At 41.8% G+C, this 24741-nt stretch overlaps 1 protein-coding gene across 2 annotated transcripts in view; it reads right to left on the bottom strand.

Moving 5' to 3' along the window:
• Positions 1-14740: 14740 nt before the first annotated feature.
• The window catches only part of LOC115197708 (disintegrin and metalloproteinase domain-containing protein 10-like), a 47842-nt gene continuing 37841 nt past the window's right edge, over positions 14741-24741 (bottom strand). For both annotated transcript variants that reach the window (XM_029759483.1, XM_029759482.1), the window contains exons 13-16: positions 24052-24163; positions 22950-23170; positions 20796-20922; positions 14741-16770 (exon numbers count right to left, since the gene is read on the bottom strand). In XM_029759483.1, coding sequence (XP_029615343.1) covers positions 16550-16770; positions 20796-20922; positions 22950-23170; positions 24052-24163 — 681 coding nt within the window. In that variant the 3' untranslated portion in view covers positions 14741-16549. The remainder of the gene's footprint in view (positions 16771-20795; positions 20923-22949; positions 23171-24051; positions 24164-24741) is intronic.

Here is a 24741-nt window from a genome sequence, read left to right on the forward strand (position 1 = left end):
CAAAGAAATGATCAGTCTATAATTTTAATGGTAGTTTTATTTGAACAGTGAGAGACAGAATAACAATAAAAAAAATCCAGGAAAACACATGTCAAAAATGTTATAAATTGATTTGAATTTGAATGAGGGAAATAAGTATTTGACCCCCTGTCAATCAGAAAGATTTCTGGCTCCCAGGTGTCTTTTATACAGGTAACGAGCTGAGATTAGGAGCACACTCTTAAAGGGAGTGCTCCTAATCTCAGTTTGTTACCTGTATAAAAGACGGGCATGTATAACAAGGGTTTTTATAACATTTTGACATGTGTTTGTCTGGATTTTTTTGTTGTTATTCTGCCTCTCACTGTTCAAATAAACCTACCATTAAAATTATAGACTGGTCATTTCTTTGTCAGTGGGCAAACGTACAAAATCAGCAGGGGATCAAATACTTTTTTCCCAGTTTTACATCAATTATAATTGGTTTCAAACAAGAGGTTCATGCTAACAGTCAACCCAGGCCCATAATATGTTATTTAGTTGTTGTAGTAATGTTTGTAATTGCAGAAAAGCTTCAATATAGGCTTAGATAGATCGCAATTTTGACCATACACTTCATACTCCGCACATTGAAACATTTATGTATTCAAAGAAAACTGGAGAAATCCCAAACAAAAAACAACAACTGTTATGATTTACAATTCATGAATTCTTTGTACGGTCGTTAAAGAATTTGTTGTGTAATTAACAAATAAGGCCAGAGGGGGTGTGATATATGGCCAATATACCACGGCTAAGGGCTGTTCTTAAGTACGACGCAACGCGGAGTGCCTGGATACAGCCCTTAGTCGTGGTATATCGGTCGTATACCACAAACCCCCGAGGTGCTTTAATGCGATTATAAACTGTTTACCAACGTAATTAGAGCCGTAAAAATACATGTTGTCACACCCGTGGTATACCACGGCTGTCAGCCAATCAGTATTCAGGGCTCGAAACACCCAGTATATAATATGACATTGTTTACTTGTGCTTTCGTTAAAAAAAATTCATTTTGTATTGTTGCCATGTAAATTGAATCCAAAGTACTTCAATGTGACAAATATATTCCTGTCTGTGTAAACAAATATTGTGTATATATATATACAATGTGTTTGTATATTATTTTACTGCTCTAGGGATATAATTATTGTTTGGATAACCTTATTGACTACTATGTATTGATTTATACTTAACCTTGTTTTTCACTCTGTATGAAATGCCCAATGCAGAGAACACAGGAAGGAGAATTATCATTGAATTACCACAGTGATTTATTGTAATGTTTGTTTATGTGTCAATTAATCCCATAAGGAACGGGTTGCCAACTGGTGATTTGACATGAAAATAAAATTTCATTCATTCGTTACTTGGATTCGTAATTAAAAAAACATAAAAATGTGTCTTGTTTTATTTATTGAAGTTATCATAGCAGCTGTTTGTGTTGTCTTTGGGCATTGACACGACAACAACCACAGGAGTTAAACAGAGATGAAGCCAGGATCAGCGCAAAGCACAGACGTTTGTTGGTGGACAACTCGTTGCTTAGTTGCATAAAGCCAACGCTTTTTTGCCATTCATTTAACTAGACAGACTCACAAAGGCTCCTGTTTTGCAAAGTGAGGGACTAAACCACCAATCACTGGCTACTTTTAAAGCACCTGCAAATAAATAGGATATTATTCAAAGACCACCTTGACAAGTGATAAGTAAGAATTGCAATTTGTGAGCCATTGAATCATAAAGGCTATTATCACTGTATCATGCAATTAATGTCTCCAACTCTCCTTTGAATCCCTTTGATTATAGATTGACTAGTGGAATGTTTTGGTTTAACCCGAGGATCACAAGTGGAGCTGCAGCTGGAAGTCCTCAATCTCAAACACAGCATTCCCAAGACAAAACACTCCAGTGTTCTATCAGAAGACTCCAGTGTTCTATCAGAAGACTCCATTGTTCTATCAGAAGACTCCAGTGTTCTATCAGAAGACTCCAGTGTTCTATCAGAAGACTCCAATGTTCTATCAGAAGGCTCCAGTGTTCTATCAGAAGGCTCCAATGTTCTATCAGAAGGCTCCAGTGTTCTATCAGAAGGCTCCAGTGTTCTATCAGAAGACTCCAGTGTTCTGTCAGAAGGCTCCAGTGTTCTATCAGAAGGCTCCAGTGTTCTATCAGAAGACTCCAGTGTTCTATCAGAAGGCTCCAGTGTTCTATCAGAAGGCAGTCAGGTTGTATAGGAGGTACTTTGGCTATGAATAGGTCTACGTTGGCCTACCATACAAAGTCTTTTTTATTTTATTTAACTAGGTAAGTCAGTTAAGAACACATTCTTATTTAGAATGACTGCCTACCAAAAGGCAAAAGGCCTCCTGCGGGGACAGGAGATTAAAAAAATACAAATATAGGACAAAACACACATCACGACAAGAGAGACACCACAACACCACATAAAGAGAGACCTAAGACGACAACACAGCATGGTAGCAAGCAAAACATAACATCAACATGGCAGCAACACAACATGACATCAACATGGCAGCAACACAACATGACATCAACATGGCAGCAACACAACATGACATCAACATGGCAGCAACACAACATGACATCAACATGGCAGCAAGACAACATGACATCAACATGGCAGCAAGACATCAACATGGCAGCAAGACAACATGACATCAACATGGCAGCAAGACAACATGCCATCAACATGGCAGCATGACATCAACATGGCAGCAACACAACATGACATCAACATGGCAGCAAGACATCAACATGGCAGCAAGACAACATGACATCAACATGGCAGCAACACAACATGACATCAACATGGCAGCAACACAACATGACATCAACATGGCAGCAAGACATCAACATGGCAGCAAGACAACATGACATCAACATGGCAGCAAGACAACATGACATCAACATGGCAGCAAGACAACATGACATCAACATGGCAGCAAGACAACATGACATCAACATGGCAGCAACACAACATAATTATCATGGTAGAAGAGGCCTCTTTTGTTTATTGAATCTATATTATTATTATTATTTGTATTGTACTTGACATCTAAATAGTCCCCATTCATTCATTCATTCATTCATTCATTCATTCATTCATTCATTCATTCATTCATTCATTGACACAGGTTCAGCAGAAGCCCCAGTATCCTGGGTGATAGCCTGGTCAAGATCTCCTACTGCTGGGTCTCTGGAGGACAAAGCAGTGACCTTTCCCCTCGCTGCCATTGCATACCAGAAGGCTGGCAGGAGGGATGATGCAGCAGTGGCCCAGAGAGAGACGGCCAGATACTCTATACTGGGTGAGAAGGCATCTAAGAGACTGCTGCAGAGGTGTCTTCAGGACACAGGGTGGAAGTTAGTTCTTCCAAGTTAGGTGGTACAGTACTGATTACACGTTCCTCCATGTCTTCTTCACCCTTTCTCCTTTTCTAGCAGGTTGTGATGTGCATAAATTAGAAAAATGAATTCTGCATGTAACAAGGTTGTTCCTCTCATATCCCTCAGGGCAGCTATTGACTGACGTGGGACTTCACCACTGTGCCCTGGGTCAGTTCAGCCAGGCAGTGACCTGTTTTTACCGAGGCACTGGCAGATGGCACTACCCAGACAACACCGGTAGACTGTCTCATGCAGACTACATACAGTCTTCTTCTGAGAAGTGGGCTACTGCAGAACCTAGGGGCCATCTACAGCGTTCAGGGTCTCTACTCCCTGTCTTTACCCTATCACACAGGGTCTGCACGCCTGTTTGGTACAGAGGTCCTCTCACACACACACACTGGGACCCGTTTGGTCCTTCGAGGTTGAATCACTATAGTGCTGTTAATGCACGGAACTGATGGATATTACAACTCTAAGCCACAGCCTGAAATAAAACCTTAAACCAATCCTCAACATGAATCATGATCACGGCAGCTATTAGGTAACTCAGTTGATTGTTTTGCACATCCCTATAGGTGCCTCAGACCAGTGGAGAAGACAGGGGGAGCCTGGGTAACCTAGCCTATTCTTACAGCCGCATGGACAACTACCAACCAGAGGCTCTGGAGACCTTCAGAATAGCAGGTAGATATCAGTATCAAAAGGCCTAAAGTTATAAAGTTACTTTCACCAGGAGATAGAAAAGCATTTTTTGTTAGTTTTTTGTTGCTTGAAATATGAAAAGTTGTGTTTTTTTTGCTTTAAATATGAAAAGTGATTTTTTTTGCTTAAAATATGAAAAGTTGTGTTTTTTGTTGCTTGAAATATGAAAAGTTGTGTTTTTTGTTGCTTGAAATATGAAAAGTTGTGTGTTTTTTGTCCCACCACCCCCAGGAGATGTTCAGGGCCAGAGGCTGACATATGAAGATCTGGGCTGACTTCTAATCACTCCTGTCCGGGGAACAGTCCAGCACCCATTACCATCTCCCAAACCCAGTGCTCAGTATAGAACTCTGCCAGGAGAACCAGAAGTAGTGTGTTTATTCTTAGCCTGGGTACCAGTCAGTTTGTGCTAATATTCCACTTCTTGTTTTCAGTGTCATAAAGCCAAACATATGACAGAAGGAAAGTCCTTTCATACATTTTTTTAAAATTTAACTAGGCAAGTCAGTCAAGAACAAATTCTTATTTATAATGACGGCCTAGGATCAGTGGGTTAAGTGCCTTGTTCAGGGGGCAGAAAGACAGATTTTTACCTCAGGGATTCAATCTTGCCACCTTTCAGTTACTAGTCCAAAGCTCTAACCACTAGGCTACTTGCCGCCCCAGGTAGACATTTGTTTCCACGTTCCTCTTCTTGCCTCCGCTCCTCCATTACCTTCGACATTTTTCAAAAGCAGGCAAGGACGGAGGACACAAGCAGTCGTGGAAAACCAAATTGAGATCCTCCCCAGAAAGTGGAAGGTTAGCACAAAACAGGTCTGGGGTTTTCATGCTAATTTGTTCTGTGGAATATGACCAGACCAGCTCAGTCTCCGTACACCAGTTCAGTAGATACATAATGAACAGCTAGAGGCATGGCACTGTACTGCTGCTCCTGCTAGACTGTTTATTGAACCTACTCAACTGTTGTGGGTGAAAGTTCATTCAGTCACATTGCCAACAGCCAATCACTGTATTGAGGATCTGTATTGACAATCAATGACACAGCACATGTCCTGGTATGTGCTATGGGTCCGGGGGTTTTCCATGAAAAAAAACACACAGTATGGACACGACCCTATAGGTTTCTGTTACGTCATGATTTACAATACATAGATAATGTATGTCAGAAATTAGAATGACATCAGTTGTAATACCCGCTCTATGGTATAGATATCTAGGAGGTTGTGGTTTTAGGGTTGAAAGGATCTGGCCAGGTGTCTCCCCAAATAAAAACATACAAGACGGGCCAAAACTCAGATTGTATTCCCATTAAAAAGACAGTCAGTCTCAGCTTGTATTCCCATTAAAAAGACGGTCAGTCTCAGATTGTATTCCCATTAAAAAGACCATCAGTCTCAGATTGTATTCCCATTAAAAAGACCGTCAGTCTCAGATTGTATTCCCATTAAAAAGACCGTCAGTCTCAGATTGTATTCCCATTAAAAAGACAGTCAGTCTCAGATTGTATTCCCATCAAAAACACCGTCAGTCTCAGATTGTCTTTTAAAGACAGTCAGTCTCAGATTGTATTCACATTAAAAAGACTGTCAGTCTCAGATTGTCTTTTAAAGACAGTCAGTCTCAGATTGTATTCCCATTAAAGACAGTCAGTCTCAGATTGTATTCCCATAAAAAAGACAATCAGTCTCAGATTGTATTCCCATAAAAAAGACAATCAGTCTCAGATTGTATTCCCATTAAAAAGGCTGTCAGTCTCAGATTGTATTCCCATTAAAAAGACCGTCAGTCTCAGATTGTATTCCCATTAAAAAGACTGTCAGTTTCAGATTGTATTCCCATTAAAAAGACCGTCAGTCTCAGATTGTATTCCTATTAAAAAGGCCGTCAGTCTCAGATTGTATTCCCATTAAAGACAGTCAGTCTCAGATTGTATTCCCATTAAAGACAGTCAGTCTCAGATTGTATTCCCATAAAAAAGTCAGTCTCAGATTGTATTCCCATTAAAAAGACCGTCAGTCTCATTGTATTCCCATTAAAAAGGCCATCAGTCTCAGATTTAATGGGAATACAAAAGACAGTCAGTCTCAGATTGTCTTTTAAAAAAAGTCAGTTTCAGATTGTATTCCCATTAAAAAGACCGTCAGTCTCAGATTGTATTCCCATTAAAAAGACCGTCAATCTCAGATCGTATTCCCATTAAAAAGACCATCAGTCTCAGATCGTATTCCCATTAAAAAGACCATCAGTCTCAGATTGTATTCCCATTAAAAAGGCCGTCAGTCTCAGATTGTATTTTCATTAAAAAGGCCGTCAGTCTCAGATTGTATTCCCATTAAAGACAGTCAGTCTCATTGTATTCCCATTAAAGACAGTCAGTCTCAGATTGTATTCCCATTAAAAAGACCGTCAGTCTCAGATTGTATTCCCATTAAAAAGACAGTCAGTCTCAGATTGTATTCCCATCAAAAACACCGTCAGTCTCAGATTGTCTTTTAAAGACAGTCAGTCTCAGATTGTATTCACATTAAAAAGACTGTCAGTCTCAGATTGTCTTTTAAAGACAGTCAGTCTCAGATTGTATTCCCATTAAAGACAGTCAGTCTCAGATTGTATTCCCATAAAAAAGACAATCAGTCTCAGATTGTATTCCCATAAAAAAGACAATCAGTCTCAGATTGTATTCCCATTAAAAAGGCTGTCAGTCTCAGATTGTATTCCCATTAAAAAGACCGTCAGTCTCAGATTGTATTCCCATTAAAAAGACTGTCAGTTTCAGATTGTATTCCCATTAAAAAGACCGTCAGTCTCAGATTGTATTCCCATTAAAGACAGTCAGTCTCAGATTGTATTCCCATTAAAGACAGTCAGTCTCAGATTGTATTCCCATAAAAAAGTCAGTCTCAGATTGTATTCCCATTAAAAAGACCGTCAGTCTCATTGTATTCCCATTAAAAAGGCCATCAGTCTCAGATTTAATGGGAATACAAAAGACAGTCAGTCTCAGATTGTCTTTTAAAAAAAGTCAGTTTCAGATTGTATTCCCATTAAAAAGACCGTCAGTCTCAGATTGTATTCCCATTAAAAAGACCGTCAGTCTCAGATCGTATTCCCATTAAAAAGACCATCAGTCTCAGATTGTATTCCCATTAAAAAGGCCGTCAGTCTCAGATTGTATTTTCATTAAAAAGGCCGTCAGTCTCAGATTGTATTCCCATTAAAGACAGTCAGTCTCATTGTATTCCCATTAAAGACAGTCAGTCTCATTGTATTCCCATTAAAAAGACCGTCAGTCCATTCTTGAATTGTGTAGAAATGACAACGGAACACCAATAGAAGAGCTGATGAACATTCTAAAAAAGACAAAAACAGTGAATCCTGGATCCTGTTTATTTTGAACGAGTCTTTTAATTTTAATTAATGCATTTCAAGTACTCCAAAAAATTACATCTCTTTGCACAATACATTTTTTGAAATTTTTAGTAAAAATGTTCAAAGTGAACAACATTTTTTGATACTGTATAAAACACAGTGAACATTAAAAATCAGACAGTAGTTTTTACTTTTCAATCATCTTGTGTTCTTTCGGCCTACATCATTTCACCTACAACATTTTCAACTCAATTTTTGACATTTCAGTGCATGTTTTATATCTAGAAACTTTCGAATTTTTTTTTTTTTACCATGAAGATTACAAAATAAAAAATAAATTAACATTTTTCTGGCATTATTTCTTGTGTTGTTGTTGTTCTAATCCAAACCATGCCACAGGAGAACAGACACAATGAAATGACAATGAATAAAAGACTTTAGGATGCGTTTGTAAATTCACTCTGGAGTGACAGAGAGCGGCCAGAGTGCCGCTCTGAGCGTCCGTAAATTGAGAGCGTTTCGGCTGACGGAGCGTTCAGAGCGCGTATCTGGCGGAGGAGAAGGGTTGATCCAAGCGTTCTGGCCTCACAACGGCAGTCAAACGCACAAGCTAACCAGCTATAATTAGCTAGCGTGCTAGCTACTTCCAGACAAAAATGAGAGAACACCTCACTCTGACCATTTTACTCGCCCTAGAAGAGCTGGTTAGGCTTTTTTCCCCTTCATGTTATCCAGAACGTTGGTGACAATTTAATGACGCTTTTTGACTGACGTTTAATGACAGATTCAGCAGTTATTCTGCGCTCTGACACAATCAGACGGGAGTGCTCTGAAATCGGAGCAGATAGCCAGAGCGAATTTACGAACTCACAGTTAGTCCATCACAATTAATTGTTTTTAACATTTTCATGATGTTGGAGAAGAAAAAAAAACTTGTACATATATTTAAAATGAATCCCATTTCAATTAGCACAGATAAGAACATAACTCAGAAAGGTTGGTAACACTTTATTTGAAGGATAGCTAAATAAGGACTTTATAACATTCATAAACCATATACATAACATTCATAAGCAGTGTGTAAGTATTTAATATGAATGTGTAATTTATGATTTATGAATGTTATGTAATACTTATATAAGGCCCCTTCAAATCAAGTGTTACTGAGAAGGGGAGAGTTTATCACATACACTACATGGCCAAAAGTATGTGGACACCCGCTCGTCCAACATCTCGTTCCAAAATCATGGGCATTAAAATGGAGCTGGTCCCCTCATTTGCTGCTATAACAGCATCCACTCTTCTGGGAAGGTTTTCCACTAGATGTTGAAACATTGCTGCGGGGACTTGCTTTCATTCAGCCACAAGAGCATTAGAGAGGTTGGGCACTGACGTTCGGCGATTAGGCCTGGCTCGCAGTCGGCGTTCATCCCAAAAGGTGTTTCATGGGGTTGAGGTCAGGGCTCTGTGCAGGCCAGTCAAGTTATTCCACACCGATCTTGACAATTATTTCAGTATGAACCTCGCTTTTCTGAAACAGGAAAGGGCCTTCCCCAAACAGTTGCCACAAAGTTGGAAGCACAGAATCATCTAGAATGTCATTGTATGCTGTAGCGTTAAGATTTCCCTTCACTGGAACTAAGGGGCCCAAACCATCAAAAATTGCCCCAGACCATTATTCCTCCTCCACCAAACTTTACAGTTGGAACTACGCATTGGGGCAGGTAGCGTTCTCCTGGTAGCTGGCAAACACAGATTCATCCGTCGGACTGCCAGATGGTGAAGTGTGATTCATCACTCCAGAGAATGTGTTTCCACCACTCCAGAGTCCAATGGTGGCGAGCTTTACACCACTCCAGCCGACGCTGCTCGGCCATGGAAACCTATTGCATGAAGCTCCCAACAAACAGTTACTGTGCTGACGTTGCTTCCAGAGGCAGTTTGGAACTCGGTAGTGAGTGTTGCAACCGAGGACAGACGATTTTAACGCACTACACGCTTCAGCACTCAGCAGTCCCGTTCTGTGAGCGTGTGTGGCCTACCACTTCACGGCTGAGCCATTGTTGCTCCTAAACGTTTCCACCTCACAATAACAGCACTACAAGCAGGGCAGAAATTTGACGAACTGACTTTCTGGAAAGGTGGCATCCTATGACCGTGGTGCCATGTTGAAAGTCACTGAGATCTTCAGTAAGGCCATTCTACTGCCAATGTTTGTGGCTGAAATAGCCAAATCCTCAAGTTTGAAGGGAGAGGGGGGTCCACATACTGTTGTATATATAGTGGATGAACATCTCTGAACAGTTTCTCTGGATTTACAATACAAAAAAAAAAGAAAGTAACAGACGTATCAAAATTCAAATTTTTATCTTGAAATAAAAACTCCCAAGTACTGTACAAGTTTACAAGGAAATACGTCTGGGTTAGTGAGTGTATTGTGAGTGTACTAGCCAGTAGTATGGTTTTTAAAACAGCTTCATTTTCTACAGACTCCATGATGAGTTTAGCAATCATTTATTCAGCAATGTGACATACAGGATTCAATGTGAGAAAGTCCCCTACAGAGCCCATCACACAACCGAGCCGAACCGAGCCAAGCCAAAGCAAGATATACTGCCCTGGCCTGGTTACACATCCACCATCGTTGCTGGAAAGGACCATGTGAAAATAACAGTTGGAGTCAGCACGATAGTGTGAAAAAGGTTAGGTGTGATCATGACCCAGAACAGGAAAGCAAGTCCGTTAGCTTTGAATCTGTTTACATGATCTAGGCCAGGGACGGGTACCACAGATCAAATTTCCTCCCCCCAAAAAATATAAACTTAAATGTTAAGTTAGAATGGTAGAATACACAAGGTCCAATTTCTAAATGTGGTTTTGTATCAGCAGTTTCTATCTTGTCATGTCAGTCACTCAATTAGCCCATGTCAGAAACAAAAATAAAATATTTGATTGGTAAGGTAGTCTAGCCATGGTCAAATTACCGACCGGGTGGGGACCCCATTGATTTTGTTAGTCACTTTCACTCAGATATATTTAAAACGGCAAACATTTCTCTCCACCCTATGGCAAAATGAGCAGAAATGCAGGAAATAGCAAAAGGTGCATAAAGATGACGACCCCCCCCCCCCATGTACTTAACCACAAATGGCTTGTTTGCTAAAGTTCGCCGTATTGTACATTTCCCTACATTACTCTTTTAAATGTATCAGCTTTAGCACAATATACATTCTTCCATCTTTATGCAACTTCGCCATTGGCTGTAAAAGTGCAAAATGTTTCTCTTCGCCACCATAGCAAAATGAGTAGAATTGCATAAAATTACTTATAGCAATTTTATATCTTCTCTCCACCCCATGGTAAATTGTGTAGAATTACAGAAAACTTTCTTTAAAAACTGCAACATTGTCTACGCCCCATAGCAAAATGTGTAGAATTGCAGGAAATTAACTCTAAAAACGAAGAAGAAAAAAAATCTCTCTGCTGTCAAGTGGGGGAAGGGTGGGCGCTAAAATGTTTTGCTCCCCCCCCCCCCCGAACAAAATTTCACTTAGGGACCCAAAAAGGCTAGGGTCGGCACGGACTGTATGAATCAGCGTTTTTTAGTGTGGGTACACAGACCAGAGAGCCACTGCCGCCCCTCATGAGGAGTTTAGATTTTATGGCTCCCACCACCTCATCAAAAGTTGCCCATCCCTGATCTAGGCTGTTCTAAAATCAACCTAGTCCACTGCCTTTGTAGTATTAAGGGCAGGAGTAAACACCGGAGGTCAAACAGTCCCGCTACCAGCCTCCTCTTTCTTTAGACGTTGCATCAACGAATGGTTATGTACCACACCATTGACAGTGTCGTCAGGCACCAGTTGCTATAACATATGGTGTGGTTAGCTCGTACTTAAAATATCTATCCAGGCTTTGTAAGATCATACGTCTGCAAAGTCTGAGCAGAGGTACACGACCAACTTCTATGGTCAGTCATAGTCAAATCACTGTTTAGTATGACAATTACACCACAGGAGTTAGCCAGACAAGCACAAACTGTTCTGGGACCAGGATATGAGTCTTCCATTCGTCCATTCAAACTAGTGGATGGCTTTTAGAGAGCTTCTTACTGGTTTTTCCTACATAAAAGTAAAGATAAAAATATAAAGACTCGTTCATAAAGTATGGCACAACAACACTCATGTTAACTAATGTAAAGGGTCACAGTGGGACACAGTCTTTTAACAGAACAGGGTCATGTTCATTAGGGCACACAGCAAAAAAAATACAAAAAATTAAAACATCTTAAAAAACATTTTTTTTACAACGCAAAAAAAATAAAATATATGTTTTAAAAAACATTTTTGCAACGGCCAAAAAAATAATAAAAAAACAAATTTAAACCGTGTTTCTTATTGGAATAGCCCAGGTAGTCCTTCCCCGTTGCATTGTGTTTTCTTCCGTTTGGTGCCTAAATCAACACAACCCAATCATCCACACACATTTTTACAGGGCAAGTGATCAATGCATGGGGAAAATGACCATTCAATCCAGAAACTAGCTCTAAAAAACAAAAGTGTTTGGTCATAGTGGACAATGAGAATGTGTGATCGTCTTGGAATAACTCCTGTTTGTTCTAGTGGTTAAAATACCTAGCTAAAATCAACCCCCAGCTATCATAGGAACATGGATCAGTTATGATTAATTGTGTAACAGAGAAAATATTACAGACCTTACAGCCAAGTAGTCAATCAACAATGGTCACATTTAAATAAAGAAAAACATGACTACATGGCCACATCGTAGATTGTCAGACTTTTGATCTGAAAATTAACTAATGTCTTTTTATTCTCATTATTTTTCTCCATATTGGAATTGATATTTGTTTTATTTCCACACTCACGTAAACCTAGAAATGTGTCATTAATAGCCTCTCTGTACTAAAGTAAGTGTACATACGAAATGGCACCCGAAGAGCTACAGTTGGAGTCGGAAGTTTACATACACCTCAGCCAAATACATTTAAACTCAGTTTTTCCACAATTCCTGACATTTAATCCTCGTAAAAATTCCCTGTTTTAGGTCAGTTAGGATCACCACTTTATTTTAAGAATGTGAAATGTCAGAATAATAGCTAATTTATTTCAGCTTTTATTTCTTTCATCACATTCCCAGTGGGTCAGAAGTTTACATACACTCAATTAGTATTTGGTAGCATTGTCTTTAAATTGTTTAACTTGGGCCAAACGTTTCCGGTAGCCTTCCACAAGCTTCCCACAATAAGTTGGGTGAATTTTGGCCCATTCCTCCTGACAGAGCTGGTGTAACTGAGTCAGGTTTCTAGGCCCCCTTGCCTCGCAAATGCTTTTTCAGTTCTACCCACAAATTTTCTACAGGACTGAGGTCAGGGCTTTGTGATGGCCACTCCAATACCTTAACTTTGTTGTCCTTAAGCCATTTTGCCGCAACTTTGGAAGTATGTTTGGGGTCATTGTCCATTTGGAAGACCCATTTGCGACCAAGCTTTAACTTCCTGACTGATGTCTTGAGATGTTGCTTCAATATATCCACATAATTTTCCATCCTCATGATGACATCTATTTTGTGAAATGCACCAGTCCCTCCTGCAGCAAAGCACCCCCACAACATGATGCTGCCACCCTCGTGCTTCACGGTTGGGATGGTGTTCTTCGGGTTGTAAGCCTCTCCATTTTTCCTGCAAACATAACGATGGTCATTGTGGCCAAACAGTTCTATTTTTGTTTCATCAGACCAGAGGGCATTTCTCCAAAAAGTACAATCTTTGTCCCCATGTGCAATTGCAAACTGTAGTCTGGCTTTTTTTGGGGCAGTTTTGGAGCAGTTGCTTCTTCCTTTGCTGAGCGGCCTTTCAGGTTATGTCGATATAGGACTTGTTTTACTGTGGATATAGATACTTTTGTACCTGTTTCCTCCAGCATCTTCACAAGGTCCTTTAGTGTTGTTCTGGGATTGATTTGCACTTTTCGCACCAAAGTACGTTCATCTCTAGGAGACAGAACGCGTCTCCTTCCTGAGCGGTATGACGGCTACGTGGTCCCATGGTGTTTATACTTGCGTACTATTGTTGTACAGATGAACGTGGTACCTTCAGGCGTTTGGAAATTGCTCCAAGGATGAACCAGACTTGTGTAGGTCTACAATTTTTTTTCTGAGGTCTTGGCTGATTTCTTTTGAGGCACTGAGTTTGAAGGTAGGCCTTGAAATACATCCACAGGTACACCTCCAATTGACGTAAAATTATGTCAATTAGCCTATCAGAAGCTTCTAAAGCCATGATGTCATTTTCTGGAATTTTCCAAGTTGTTTAAAGGCACAGTCAACTTAGTGTATGTAAACTTCTGACCCACTGGAATTGTGATACAGTGAAATAATCTGTCTGTAAACAATTGTTGGAAAAATGACTTGTGTCATGCACAAAGTAGATATCCTAACCGACTTGCCAAAACTATAGTTTGTTAAAAATACATTTGTGGAGTGGTTGAAAAACAAGTTTTAATGACTCCAACCTAACTGTATGTAAACTTCCAACTTCAACTGTATATAGTGCACTAGTTTGGACCAGGGATAAATAGGGAATAGGGTGCTATTTTGGATGCACCCTATGCCAAGCTTAGCTTAGCCTACCTTCAGTGACCTGACAGGCAGAATCAGCTTTTAATTAGTGGTTATTTGTTATATTTATTCTACTGCATCAAAACGTATATTAAAAAAAATTAAAAACTGGGACAAAACAAAAGAAAAAGTGAACTTCCCTTTCCTTTCTATCACGACGAGACCAGAAACAAGTTGTTACGTCACGACGAGACCAGAACAAGTTGTTACGTCACGTTGAGACCAGAAACAAGTTGTTACGTCACGTTGAGACCAGAAACAAGTTGTTACGTCACGTTGAGACCAGAAACAAGTTGTTACGTCACGACGAGACCAGAAACAAGTTGTTACGTCACGACGAGACCAGAAACAAGTTGTTACGTCATGACGAGACCAGAAACAAGTTGTTACGTCACGACGAGACCAGAAACAAGTTGTTACGTCACGACGAGACCAGAACAAGTTGTTACGTCACGACGAGACCAGAAACAAGTTGTTACGTCACGACGAGACCAGAAACAAGTTGTTACGTCACGACGAGACCAGAAACAAGTTGTTACGTCACGACGAGACCAGAACAAGTTGTTACGTCACGACGAGACCAGAACAAGTTGTTACGTCACGACGAGACCAGAACAAGTTGTTACGTCACGACGAGACCAGAAACAAGTTGTTACGTCACGACGAGACCAGAAACAAGTTGTTACGTCACGACGAGACCAGAAACAAGTTGTTAGCAAAAATACCAGATGAAGAGATGAGGGAGCTCTTGAACGTCACAAAAGGTCAAAGGTGAGAAGTAGTGAGATATGGTGGTGACCTTATGTTCTACCTCTGGAACCCCTGGAACCTAAACACTATGAGAATTCCATCCATAGGATTCCATGATTGCAGCAAAAGGAGAACTTGATTGCTGAAATGCTGTCAAAATTCCCGACTTCAGTGTCCAGAGTCCACAGAACTTACCCATTTCCTCTTCCAGATACCATCATTTGTGTTACTGTCCTGAGAGTACAGTACTAACCAAAAACAGTAAAGAATCATATGTACATTTACAGTAGAAGAAATAGTTGTGTTTTTTCACTCATGTTATGTTACACTGAAATCTTTACAGACAGACTGTCAGTCAGAGACAGTCTGTCAGACAGGTCAGAGAGACAGACAGACAGACAGACAGACAGACAGACAGGTCAGAGAGTCTGCACGGAGAAACAAAGCCTTGTGTCTTTTTGCTGCTTAGTTTGAAACGTTGTGTCGTAATCACAAGTCCAGCAAAGCTCTTTAATTTCTGGCTAAGATGGCTGACAAAACATTTCAACCAACCAGGAGCCTAGGAACATATGTGTGTTCTCACTCAGCAGCAGGGACTTTGCAAATGAAAAGAGAGAAGAAAAAAAACACATGACTAAAGCTACATGTGATGAAACCATTCCTCCACTCCTTGGAACGCTATTAAAATAAATGAGAAATGCAATGTCTGATGGTCACTTCCACGCCACACTGCACGGCTGATGGTCACTTCCACGCCACACTGCACGGCTGATGGTCACTTCCACGCCACACTGCACGGCTGATGGTCACTTCCACTCCACACTGCACGGCTGATGGTCACTTCCACTCCACAGAATGACAAAAATGGCGGATGGTCAACTAAAATGGTGGATCTCACTCCCACAGCGATAGAGCCCGAGCGTTGGTCGTTGAAGGAGGGTCTTTATGTGAAGAGGTCAGAGGTGCTGCAGCCCCAGTGGTGGTCGTTAGAGAGGGTCTTTATGTGAAGAGGTCAGAGGTGCTGCAGCCCCAGTGGTGGTCGTTAGAGAGGGTCTTTATGTGAAGAGGTCAGAGGTGCTGCAGCCCCAGTGGTGGTCGTTAGAGAGGGTCTTTATGTGAAGAGGTCAGAGGTGCTGCAGCCCCAGTGGTGGTCGTTAGAGAGGGTCTTTATGTGAGCTTTCTCAACTCCGTCCTGTTTGTCTGTTTGTAGATGGAGGGTCTGACGTACGGGGATGGTAAACAACCCGTTTAGGCTGTTCTTTGGGTGGAGTGAAGCACGTGTTTTATCCCACTGTTAGGTGTAAACCGGTGGGATTTGAAGCCGGGTCTCCCACATGGCAACACAACGCCTTAACCATTAGATAATGAGGACATCCTAAAAAAAAAGTGTGTAAAAACTAAAAAAGTGTGGTTCCCTTTTCTTTTCCTCAATTCCGTCTATCCTAAATCATAAAACATCTAAGAAAATCCTCTTGGTTTAATGGTTAAGATGTAGGATTTCCACCCTGGAGACATGGGTTCAAATACCACAAAAAAATGGGTTCAAATCTCAATCCCAGCGGTGACATAGATAGGCACAAGGAGGAGCCAAGGCAAGGCAAGGAGCAGTCGACGGAGGGAGCAGTGTTCCCACCCCGAACCCCAGCGTCTCAGCAGCTCAGCGTCTCATCTGACCCATCTGGTAGTTTTCTCTGGGCTGGCCCTGGCTGCGGTGGTGCCTCTGGGGCTGGGGTTGGCGTGAGGGCTGCTGCCGCTGGCCCCCAGAGACAGGGCGGTGCTGGCCGTGACTGACATCTCCGTGGTGGGACTGGGACTGGTGAACCTGAGCATCTCTGGCCTCCCTGGCGTGCTGCTGGGCTCTCCTCCTCTTCAACGTGCCTGGGGTAAGAGGGAGAGAGAGGTTAGTCAAGAAGCTGATTAAACAGCATGATCATTACACAGGTGCACCTTGTGCTGGGGACAATAAAAGGCTTCTCTAAAATGTTGTGTCACACAACACAATGCCACATGTTTTGAGGGAGCGTGCAATTGGCATGCTGACTGCAGGAATGTCCACCAGAGCTGTTGCCAGAGAATCTAATGTTCATTTCTCTACCATAAGCCGCCTCAAACGTTGTTTTAGAGAACTTGGCAGTAGGTCCAACCGACCTCACAGACCACGTGTAACCACGCCAGCCCAGGACCTCCACATCCGGTTTCTTCACCTGCGGGATCATCTGAGACCAGCCACCAAGACATCTGATGGAAGTGTGGATTTGCACAACTGAAGGATTTCTGCACAAACAGTCAGAAACCGTTTCAGGGAAGCTCATCTGCGTGCTCGTTGTCCTCACCAGGGTCTTGACCCTACGGTAGTTTGGCATCGTAACCGACTTCAGCGGGCAAATGCTCACCTTCGATGGCCACCGGCATGCTGGAGAAGTGTGCCTGGTTTTGACTGGTTTTCTGATCCACGCCCCTACCCTTTCTGTAAAGTATCTGTGACCAACAGATGTATATCTGTATTCCCAGTCATGTGAAATCCATAAATTAGGGCCTAATGAATTTATGACAATTGACTGATTTCCCTCTATGAACTGTAACTCAGTAAAATGGTTGACATTGTTGCATGTATATTTTTGTTCAGCGAATTATTGGCGTCTTCCGGTTTGTCTTTTTTAATATAGAGGAATATTTCACTTTCTCTGGTCATAGGAGTAACAACATTAAATGCTGCATGCAGTGCGACTTTAGTTTCGCCATCAGCTGGAAGACTGTGTACCCTTTTCTCAGAGGAGAGCGGCGGGACGGTGAGTCAAGCGAGAGGCAGCCTAACCTCTGAAAATTACGTTATCACTTAGCTGTGCCTCACAAGTAATATAACAGACGATCTATTACCAGTGTGATCATATACCTTACATTTTACCTTAAAAGGTCTTAGAAGAAAGAAAAAAAAAACACTGGCTGGGCAATTCAAGCAAAGACAATATGCAGTAATAATGTATTGAGCCTATAAGCCTTCTGCACAATCCTCATTTCTACAGAACTGTTTTTAAATAGGTCAATGTTGCATAAGGCTTACATTTTTTTTAAAGTCAGGGTTAAAACTAGGGATGCACGATATATCGGTATCGGTATCGGCCCGATGTCTAGTTTAATGCCCCGATGTGTAAAACCGATGTCAAAGCTGACGTGCATACCTATATAACGTAGGTACATGACGTAATGACGCCACGTAAAATGCTGCGCTACACGTGCAACACAGCATCCCTAACATAGACCACAATGTCTGCTGTGTAGATCGAGCAGTCAACAAGTCGAGCAGTCATTTGAAAGAGTAACAAAATTTCAGCGAGACAACTCAAAGGTGAAATCCATTAAAGCCAAGATAATGGAATTCATTGCCCTACAATCAACCGTTCTCTGTCGTGGGTGATGTTGGCTTTCGCCGACTGGTCGAGCATCGGCACACACTACCAAGTGCGCTATTGTTCAGATGTTGCCCTACCGGAGTTACACAGTAATAGCGTCACTGCTATTAGCTTCACGACATACATACTATGGAACGCAGTTATGGTCTTTGTGTGTCAAAAAAGATAGAGTAGCACTGTCAAAGCTGTACAAAAAAGTCTGCAAACAAGCAAACACCGGCCACGAACGATGTGTTTACAATACCGCTTTGGTAATAAAGCATCATTTGTTCGACAGCAACTTCTGGGGTAGCTAGCTTTAGCTTGGTACCTAGCTAGCACCAATACAACTAGCCTGAAAACAATGACCAGTAGAACCTGCGGTCATTTTCATTATTCTTAGCAATGATTTAGGAATCCTTATGAGTAAGTATTAGCTAGGTCGCCACTTGTTGTTCGCCTATTGAAATTGAACTTTAGTTCATGAAAATAAATAGCTAGTCAGCAACTTAACCCCGTTGCCCAAAGCTAACGTTATATGCAGCCAGCTAGCTTCATTTGGCTAGTGACGCTCGACAGGAACGGGTTATGTGTTGTGAAGCTAGCCACAATAAGGATTAGGCACAATAGTAGAATTTGCGGTTTGCCTTCAAAATAAAAGTATATCATTGACAGTAATGCAAATTAACACAAATAGTAGAATTATGCCATACTTTTACTTTGAAGGCTAACGCAAAGTCCACTATTGTGGCTAATCCTTATTATGGCTAGCTTCACATAGATGGGTCCGACCACCATTAATCAAATAAGAACTGTCTTGTAAATTAGGGTTCTTTTAGATGATGACACCTAGCTATATAGTTAGCTAGCTAACTATAACTACTGAAACAGATGTTGTGTTATTTGACATGTATCTTTTTTGACCCAAACGGCGTTCCATAGAAATCCTGGTTGAGACTGAAACGACTGAACAAATGAACAATGAAACAGCACAGCAAGTACGTGAAAGAAATAGGTTTTGATTATGTTTTATTAGTAATGGGGACATACGTAAATGCCAACAAAATAACTTTTTGGTCAGTGTGGTGTGTGTGATGTGACCTTTATTTAACTAGGCAAGTCATTTAAGAACAAATTCTTATTTACAATGACGGCCCGGACAACGCTGGGCCAATTGTGCGCCGCACTATGGGACTCCCAATCACGGCCGAATGTGATACAGCCTGGATTCGAACCAGGGCCTGTAGTGACGCCTCTTGCACTGAGATGCAGTGCCTTAGACCACTGCGTCCATGTGTGTGTGTTAACTATTTAACTGTACTAGAATGCTTAAAAGACCGCTAAAATTGTAAATACTGGCTATCGGTATCGTTTTTTAGGCAAGGAAAATATCGGATATCGGTATCGGCCAAAAATGTCATATCGGTGCATCACCAGTTAAAACTAAATCTGAGCGGTAGGTCTCGGCTTGCATTTTGACTCGGAAAAGGTTGGTGACCGCTGGTTTAGCTGAACATTCCTGTCTTTTCACAGGCGTTTCTCTTTTCAAATCAAATCAAATGTATTTATATAGCCCTTCTTACATCAGCTGATATATCAAAGTGCTGTACAGAAACCCAGCCTAAACCCCCAAACAGCAAGCAATGCAGGTGTAGAAGCACGGTGGCTAGGAAAAACTCCCTAGAAAGGCCAAAACCTAGGAAGAAACCTAGAGAGGAACCAGGCTATGAGGGGTGGCCAGTCCTCTTCTGGCTATGCTGGGTGGAGATTATAACAGAACATGGCCAAGATGTTTAAATGTTCATAAATGACCAGCATGGTCAAATAATAATAATCACAGTAGTTGTCGAGGGTGCAACAAGTCAGCAACTCAAGAGTAAGTGTCAGTTGGCTTTTTCATAGCCGATCTTTGAGAGTATCTCTATTGCTCCTGCTGTCTCTAGAGAGTTGAAAACAGCAGGTCTGGGACAGGTAGCACGTCCGGTGAACAGGTCTATACACCTTCATTTCACCAGGTAGATCCATAGAGGTCAAAACACCTCTATTTCAAGGGCGACCTGGCCATTTCTGACAACACTCATACTGTTGTAGTTCTCTGCTCCTCACAAATACATTTTTCACAACCCATTCATTTGAAGATTTGCAGCATGGGGTGTGGAGACTCACCTGGTAGTGGTTTGGGTGGGGGCAGTTTGGGGTTGGTAGAGGGGGTGTGGAGACTCACCTGGTAGTGGTTTGGGTGGGGGCAGTTTGGGGTTGCTAGAGGGGGTGTGGAGACTCACCTGGTAGTGGTTTGGGTGGGGGCAGTTTGGGGTTGCTAGAGGGGGTGTGGAGACTCACCTGGTAGTGGTTTGGGTGGGGGCAGTTTGGGGTTGGTAGAGGGGGTGTGGAGACTCACCTGGTAGTGGTTTGGGTGGGGGCAGTTTGGGGTTGCTAGAGGGGGTGTGGAGACTCACCTGGTAGTGGTTTGGGTGGGGGCAGTTTGGGGTTGCTAGAGGGGGTGTGGAGACTCACCTGGTAGTGGTTTGGGTGGGGGCAGTTTGGGGTTGCTAGAGGGGGTGTGGACACTGCAGATCTTAATGAAGCCAGCCATCAGCATGATCAGAGCGATGCCCATCAATAGCACTGCCCACCAGTGAGCCTGGAACCAGAAGAAAAACACACACAAATTGAGATTTTTCATAAACACACAACTTCTAACAACATCTGTCCACTAGAGTCCACAACGAAAATACAATCGTTTTTTTGTGTTATCCTCCATTGTATTCTTTATGCATGCGTCTGACTGGTCGGTTGGACGTACTGCCAAATTCTATAAAACAACGTTGAGGCGGCTTATGGTAGAGAAATTAACATTAAATTCTCTAGCAACAGCTCTGGTGGACATTCCTGCAGTCAGCATGCCAATTCTATGCTCCCTCAAAACATGTGGCATTGTGTTGTGTGACAAAACTGCACATTTTTAGACTGGCCTTTTATTGTCCCCAGCACAAGGTGCACCTGTGTAATGATCATGCTGTTTAATCAGCTTCTTGATATGCCACACCTGTCAGGTGGATGGATTATCTTGGCAAAGGAGAAATGCTAACTAACAGGGATGTAAACATATTTGTGCTCAAAATTTGAGAGAAATAAGCTTTTTATGCGTAAGGAACATTTCTGGGATCTTTAACTTCAGCTCATGAAACATGGGACCAACACTTTACATGTTTCATTTATATTTTAGTTCAGCACAACAACACAAGTTTATCGACAACAAAGCTTATGGAAACACGTCGCTATACTCATGCTGCTGCAGTGTTAGTTGTAGCTTGAGTGAAAGTAGGGAAAATGTGCATTTTATGGCTTATAAAAGTGTTGAACAAGGTGTTGACTGTGCTGAATAGCAACTTAAACATGAAGTTACTTATAAAAACAGCAGCTCTTTGCTGTATTCGTTGAGTCTCTCTCTAGTCGTGGTCTGAAACTTTTTAATCTCACAGTATCAACTTTGCTGTGTAGTTTTTTTTACAGTGTCTGGTTTGAGGAAACTGTGCAGACCAGGTGATCTGAGATATCTGACTGCCCAGCGGTAGGACTATGGGTGCACTTGATTTGCTCTCTGGGCCTCCCGGGTAGGCAGAGTTCTACCTTCAGACACAGGAACTGGTTCAAAATGGGAACACTTTGCCTTCCTGTCCTCCATGGTTTTCTTTATGCATGCATGGCGTCTGACTGACTTTTTCTTTTTTTCCCAAAATCAGTGAAATACATATTAAGTCAGAATTACATTCATGGGAATATAGTGACCTTTTCTGGTCAGCTGACAGAATCACAGTCAGTCAGTAAGCTACGTACCACAGTCCACTCAGTCAGTAAGCTACGTACCACAGTCCACTCAGTCAGTAAGCTACGTACCACAGTCCACTCAGTCAGTAAGCTACGTACCACAGTCCAGTCAGTCAGTAAGCTACGTACCACAGTCCACTCAGTCAGTAAGCTACGTACCACAGTCCACTCAGTCAGTAAGCTACGTACCACAGTCCACTCAGTCAGTAAGCTACGTACCACAGTCCAGTCAGTCAGTAAGCTACGTACCACAGTCCACTCAGTCAGTAAGCTACGTACCACAGTCCACTCAGTCAGTAAGCTACGTACCACAGTCCACTCAGTCAGTAAGCTACGTACCAAAGCCCACTCAGTCAGTAAGCTACGTACCACAGTCCACTCAGTCAGTAAGCTATGTACCACAGTCCACTCAGTCAGTAAGCTACGTACCACAGTCCACTCTGTCAGTAAGCTACGTACCACAGTCCAGTCAGTCAGTAAGCTACGTACCACAGTCCAGTCAGTCAGTAAGCTACGTACCACAGTCCAGTCAGTCAGTAAGCTACGTACCACAGTCCACTCAGTCAGTAAGCTACGTACCACAGTCCACTCAGTCAGTAAGCTACGTACCACAGTCCACTCAGTCAGTAAGCTACGTACCACAGTCCAGTCAGTAAGCTACGTACCACAGTCCAGTCAGTCAGTAAGCTACGTACCACAGTCCACTCAGTCAGTAAGCTACGTACCACAGTCCACTCAGTCAGTAAGTTACGTACCACAGTCCAGTCAGTCAGTAAGCTACGTACCACAGTCCACTCAGTCAGTAAGCTACGTACCACAGTCAGTCAGTAAGCTACGTACCACTATCCACTCTGCAATGTTTTCGTAGAGCTCAGGGTTAAAGATGGCCTTCTTCAGTCTGGCCAGAGGGCCGTCCGCGTCCACCAGCCGACACCTCATGAACACATCACAGTAGCCCTTGAAGTCGTTGCAGGGAGACCCCGCTGGCAGCGTGGTGATTTTCTTATTGAAGAACCGGGCCAGTTTCTCTGAGCCTGTACTGCTGCAGGTGTTGGGGTCCACTGCAAGACAAGACAATCAACTAATAATAACTTTTATAGCACTAGTCATTTAGTTATTTTTTTAAACTTTTATTTAACTAGGCAAGTCAGTTAAGAACAAATTCTTATTTACAATGAAGGCCTACCGGGGAACAGTGGGTTAACTGCCTTGTTCAGGGGCAGAACGACAGATTTTTACCTTGTCAGCTCGGGGATTCGATCTAGCAACCTTTCAGGTACTGATCCGACATTCTAACTATTCATTACATAAATAATCTCAAAGCTCTTTAAAAACCTTGTCATACAATGTAGTTGTCATACAAGGTGGTAAAGTAAGGATGAACAATTCCAGAAAAGTTGTTTGGTTTTTCAGAAAACCTGGATTGGAGTATTCCCAGAATCACGAGGGAATACTCCAACTGGGAATGCTGAAAAATGCAGCAACTTTGGGAAAGTATCTAGAATTTAGCAACCCTTCTGGAAAGGACATAATACTACTGAAATATGCCCCTAAAACATGTTAATGTTAACGTCAGGACATAATACTACTGAAATATGCCCCTAAAACATGTTAATGTTAACGTCAGGACATAATACTACTGAAATTTGCCCCTAAAACATGTTAATGTTAACGTCAGGACATAATACTACTGAAATATGCCCTTAAAACGTAATGTTAATGTCAGGGATCCGGTTAAGACAAGTAGTGCTCACACTCCTTGGGGTAGAGAGACCTGAGGTGGCAACACACACACACACACACACACACACACACACACACACACACACACACACACACACACACACACACACACACACACACACACACACACACACACACACACACACACACACACACACACACACACACACACACACACACACACACAAGCAGGACTCACTCTTCTCGCTACAGCAGACGTGGCACAGCTCGTCAGTCTCGTCCTTGCCCTCCACGCTGGCACAGGTACAGACCTCCAGACCAAACTTCTCACAGATGGAGCCAGAACAGCCCTGGAGGAGGAGCACAATGGAAGGGATGAGCTTCAACAGGGTCAAACTCAAATTACTTTTATATTTAAGGTGTATTTTATTTTGGAATTGTAGACATGTGTAGCTAAAGGTTGAACATAGGCATTTGTAAGTGAATCAAATAAAAAGGTTCCTGGTAATAAAAGGGGGGGGGCCTGTACAAAAAACAAAAAATAAAAAATGCATGAAATGAAATGTATGCATTCACTACTGTAAGTCGCTCTGGATAAGAGCGTCTGCTAAATGACTAAAATGTAAAATGTAAATGTATTTGAGATAAAGTATACAATATTACAGTCAAGCAGCATCAAGCAATTACTAATTAAAGCTAGAATCCTTAGTTGCTACATCCATTTTTTGACTTATAAATTGATGATATGTTCACCCATTGACTCTTGAAGAATAGAACTTATAAATTGATGATATGTTCACCCATTGACTCTTGAAGAATAGAACTTATAAATTGATGATATGTTCACCCATTGACTCTTGAAGAATATAACTTATAAATTGATGATATGTTCACCCATTGATTCTTGAAGAATAGAACTTATAAATTG

The sequence above is a fragment of the Salmo trutta genome, chromosome 7 (assembly GCF_901001165.1).
Source record: "Salmo trutta chromosome 7, fSalTru1.1, whole genome shotgun sequence".
In the NCBI taxonomy this organism is placed as follows: domain Eukaryota; kingdom Metazoa; phylum Chordata; class Actinopteri; order Salmoniformes; family Salmonidae; genus Salmo; species Salmo trutta.